The sequence below is a fragment of the Pavona decussata genome, unplaced genomic scaffold (genome assembly GCF_977016875.1).
Source record: "Pavona decussata unplaced genomic scaffold, jaPavDecu1.1 SCAFFOLD_254, whole genome shotgun sequence".
Classification (NCBI taxonomy): domain Eukaryota; kingdom Metazoa; phylum Cnidaria; class Anthozoa; order Scleractinia; family Agariciidae; genus Pavona; species Pavona decussata.
This window is the reverse complement of record NW_028145657.1, coordinates 637,501-641,935: the sequence shown is the minus strand read 5'-3', so window position 1 is coordinate 641,935 and position 4,435 is coordinate 637,501. Positions and strand designations below refer to the sequence as shown.

General features: G+C 43.7%; 1 protein-coding gene across 1 annotated transcript; it reads left to right on the top strand.

The window, feature by feature from the left end:
- Positions 1-336: 336 nt before the first annotated feature.
- LOC146456435 (uncharacterized) lies at positions 337-3,917 on the top strand. Its single transcript, XM_085092938.1, has one exon. It carries the CDS (start codon positions 369-371, stop codon positions 2,706-2,708), a length of 2,340 nt encoding a protein of 779 aa, XP_084949064.1. The 5' UTR covers positions 337-368; the 3' UTR covers positions 2,709-3,917.
- Positions 3,918-4,435: the final 518 nt, after the last annotated feature.

Sequence of the window (4,435 nt, the reverse complement as noted above, 5' to 3'; positions counted from 1 at the left end):
TACTGACCATGTCTTGCTCAGTTTTGTTCGGGTGCATCGCTAGAGTCAATCCGGAAGAATTTATCAGGGGACATTTAACAAGAGTCGGAATCATTGTCATAAATAATCATGGGCATTAGCAGGGACAAACTTCAACTTACCGCAAAATAATTGTAATTGATGTTAGACCTTAATTGTTAATTAATGTTAGACCCTTATGTTAGACCTTAATTGTTAATTAATGGCGGCCGATAAATTATTCTTTTATTTTCTAGTTTGGATCTGTTAATTTGCTTCAGTTAGCAGAATAGTTACTAATACATTCGTTATTCAGCATCATTTCTCGTTTATTTCCAGCGTAAAGAGGTTTAAGCAAGTAAAAAGAAGAAATGGCATTTAGTCAGAGAATTCGATTAAATCTGATCCAAGAAACGTTGACTGAGCTTGACTTTCTTGCGTTGGTCGATGACTTCCCTGGTCTGTACGCTGGTCCAATCCTCAAGAATGCTCTTAGAAGATATGAAGTTTTCTGGCTGCCACTCGCGGCTAAACTGGGTAACGACAGCAGACTCCTTGCGGCCCCACTGGACATCGCATGGATTTGGCATCTACATATGCTGTCACCGCATGATTACGAGAAGGACTGCATGACCATCGTATCACAAGTTGTTGATCATAAACCCATGAACCGGTACCAAAGAAATCAGGGCCTTCAGAATGCAAGATATTTATGGGAGGACGCTTACCCTTCGGAACCATTTGAAGTCGACCTGAACCAACCGACGCCATTTTTTATGCCCTATCGTTTGAAAATCCGTTACGACATTGAAGAAGCTTCATACTACCAGTCCAAGTTCTACTATCAGGTATCTTTACCGCATTTCGCTGACACAAAGTTTCTTGCAAGTGCCATTGAACGATATGAACACCATTTGCAGCTCAAAGGCCAACATCCGAATGTCGCCATGATCCCGTGCATCGATGTTGATCTAATATGGCATGCCCATCTCCAACATCCGCTACACTACAAACAAGTCGCAACAGACATGTTTGGAGCAATGCTAAACAATGAAAACCATGCGCCAAGTCGTGGCCTGGGATCCACGGCACATGATTGTGAGCTGGAAACCAGAACTGTGTGGTCTGAGGGAGGGTTTCAGTTTGACAAATCTGGGGCTGTATACAGAGGCGATCCTCCTCAACCGAGACCTCCCAGACCGGATGCGTTTTACGCTTCCCTGGGACGACTCAAATATGTTGTCAACATCGTCCAATTAGAGGCACTAAATTTGGATATCACCAAGACCTACTATGTCCGGCTCTATAACTCGGGTGGGACGTTGATCGTAAAGCAGACGATAAAAGGTGGAGGTAGTGTTTATCTGACGAATCAGTCAGTCGTCCTAAACAATGAAACGCTTCACTTAGTCACAGTAACTCTGAGCCAGAAGACGTTCTTTGGTGAAAGAGTAATTGCTTCTTCTCAAACCAGTCTGCTCTCGTACTTTGATGCATATCCTTATGGTGCACCAGCATCAGAACACGCCTGGGTTATTGACGTTCCTCTCAGTGCAGCACAGAGCATCGTGAGGCTGACCACCAAGTTAAACCCTCCCTCTATCGAAGGGTATCGTTTTAAAGTTCAGCCAGCACTTTTATACTTCACCCATTTTGATCACCCCTCTGTTGTCCTCGACTTTGCACAATCAATGTTGTCCCCAGCTGATTTTTCGAAGACGTACCTTCCTTGTGAAGCTGCAACTCATACATTGCTGGACTGTAGAGGGCGGGAGGCATTTCGGTGTCGTGTACTGCACTCCACTGCAGCCGCTCTTTCCGCAGTTGAGGTCATCAGTATTCACGGCATTGTTGTAGCTTCTGCTCACACGATCGATCCAAACGTTCTTCCAGACAAAGGATGCATCGAAAACCTCACTAGATGCGTTCATCTCAACCAAGCGGAAGGTGAGAGAGCTATGCTCATCCGAAGTCGGAAAGACTGGGGGATTTGTATTGGCAAATGGCAGAGAGGAACGATGTTCCATCGTTCGGCTGGTCAAGTTGTAATTACATTTTTTAAGCTGCACGGTGCTTCGAGGAGATGGTGTGAAGTACGCAGGTACAAGGGTGGACTGTATTTGATCTGTCTCGAGCCAGATGTCTTTGTCTATGTGGACCTGAAGAGAGGATTGTTCGTTATGTCTCCATCTGCACACGATGTTCCTGAGATCATTGCCTTGGCTTTCTCAGTATCCATTCTCTATCTGCTCTGCAAACCGTACACTCCAACGCCATCACATGAGTCGTCACCATCTTTTCACAAGAAAGCTAAAAGTGACAAAGTGACGCCGATGCTTCTTGCAGCAGGATACAAAAGTGCCACAGTTCCAACGAACGTCCATCTGGTACGAAACAACGTTGGTCCTGCAGCTTCGAGTCATTCACTGGATGGTGCTGGTCGGTACGATCTGGATTCAGAACCTGGTCCTGATTGGATAAGAGAACTTCAACGGGAAAAAGAAGAAGCATATTTGTGGTATTTTATGAGCGGCGTTCCTTACGAAATTGAATCCAATGATGACAGCTCTGGAAGGTCTCGAGGGATTTTTGGCGGAGGCTTTGGAGGTGGTGATGGTGGAGGCTTTGGAGGTGGTGATGGAGGAGGCGATGGTGGCGGCGGAGGAGGAGGAGGAGGAGGTGGGGGCGACGGTGGTGGTGGTGGTTGTTGAACAAAACAGACATGGTGTAGCTTAAGCCCAAGTAAAAGAAATTTTGTACCACGCAACATTGATGCCACATGCAATAGAGAACTGCAAATGCTGAATTAACTTCCAGTGAAATCTACAGTGCTGAGGTGAACCCATGAATTTCCATCTGATCGTTAGTCCTAGTAAAGACAATGACTTTTTTTACATTCTCGTTTCCGCGAATTACCACCTCTCGTCTGGCCTTGTAGCTCAGTCAGTAGAGCAGCGGTTGAACGAGGTCTAACTGAAGGTTTTTTTTTTCCTATTTCCTACCAATAGGGAGTAACACTCAGTCGAAAATTCATTGGTTCACCTTAGTACTTTAAATTTTATTGCAGTGTTAATTTCCTGATTTACTATTAAATTAAACCAAGCACAGGCGACAATCGACTGAAACACTATTTCAAACTGTTAGCAAATGGGGCTTCACAAAATGGCGAGCAAGAACTATCCTTGACATCACCCTATCGATCCATAAGCAAGGATACAAGTCGACGCCCAAAGATAGGAAGGAAGGAAGCAAGTATAGAAGGAAAAAGCACGGATAGAAGTAGACCTCTACGGCGAGGGACCCTTGTCAACATAACTAGAAACGAAACCACAAACAAAAAGAACTTCGGGAAACGATCATGTCATTTATACACGCACTCGTGCCGAATATAGTAAGACAGTTGCACAGAATACACGGCTTTCACTTTTTTCGAACACTTAATTAAGAAAAACAACAAATGCTTCCAGAAAGTCAGTAGTAAATGAGTTGAATGTATTGCAGTATTCAAGCGAAAATTTCAGTGAAATGTTCAAAAGGTCAGCAAAGATTGTGACTTGCATTTATTCGGAGTTTGCTTTATAGAGTATGTGTTGAGAGGGCGATGATAAATTTTTGCCCCTTGTAATAAATTAACATTAAGGCCCTGTTACACTAAACTATTTTTGCTCGGTTGTCGCGAGACAAGTTCCACGAAAATTTGCTTACAATAACGCTCACCTCTCTAGCAACATTTTCTTACACTAAGTGCTATACACAAGCAGAATAGAGTTCTAATTTTTTATTTTTTGGAAGACTTTCTGCAAGGAATATGTTGCGAGACCTAGAGCCATGCAGTTGTTCAAACAGTGGATAACGCTATATCCAGCAGATAAAATGTATTGGTGGAGTATATTTCGTCCGCTGGGTATCGATAAAGTTATCCACTGGATACAGTTATCCGCTCTTTGAACAACCGGGGCCTGCATATTTCTGGACATGCTAATTTACTGAAGCAGCGTTGCGTGCAGTTAGTCGGACACCAATTGCGATACAGGTTGCACGAAACATAGACTGCTAGCATTCCCTTTCTGGATAGTAGACAGGGCGCGAAATAACCGATTGAAAAAGCGGCGACTGAGACTGCAGTGAACGAGCTCTCTCGCCAACCATCCAGAATTGAGGGACCGCTAGCAGTCTACAAGAAGCAGCACTTGGTGTAACATTGGCTTTTTTTGTACCATTGGCGATAAAGGAAATAATCATAAATATTAAAAGGGGTGTTTTGAGTAGACTTCAATTACAGTGAATGAAGCATAATTGGGGCTCTCTTGCTTCTATTGGTGACGCGTCCGTTGAAAATGCAGAAATCTTCTCAGTAGTTGGGAAAAGAATGGAGTCAAGAAATGTTTCATTTAATCAGGGTTTTCAACTGTTTTGTAAGGTAGCGTACATACTTCTG

What these genes read in the sequence shown, in the direction of transcription:
- LOC146456435 (XM_085092938.1), top strand. Translation starts at nt 369, where the DNA reads ATGGCATTTAGTCAGAGAATTCGATTAAATCTGATCCAAGAAACGTTG.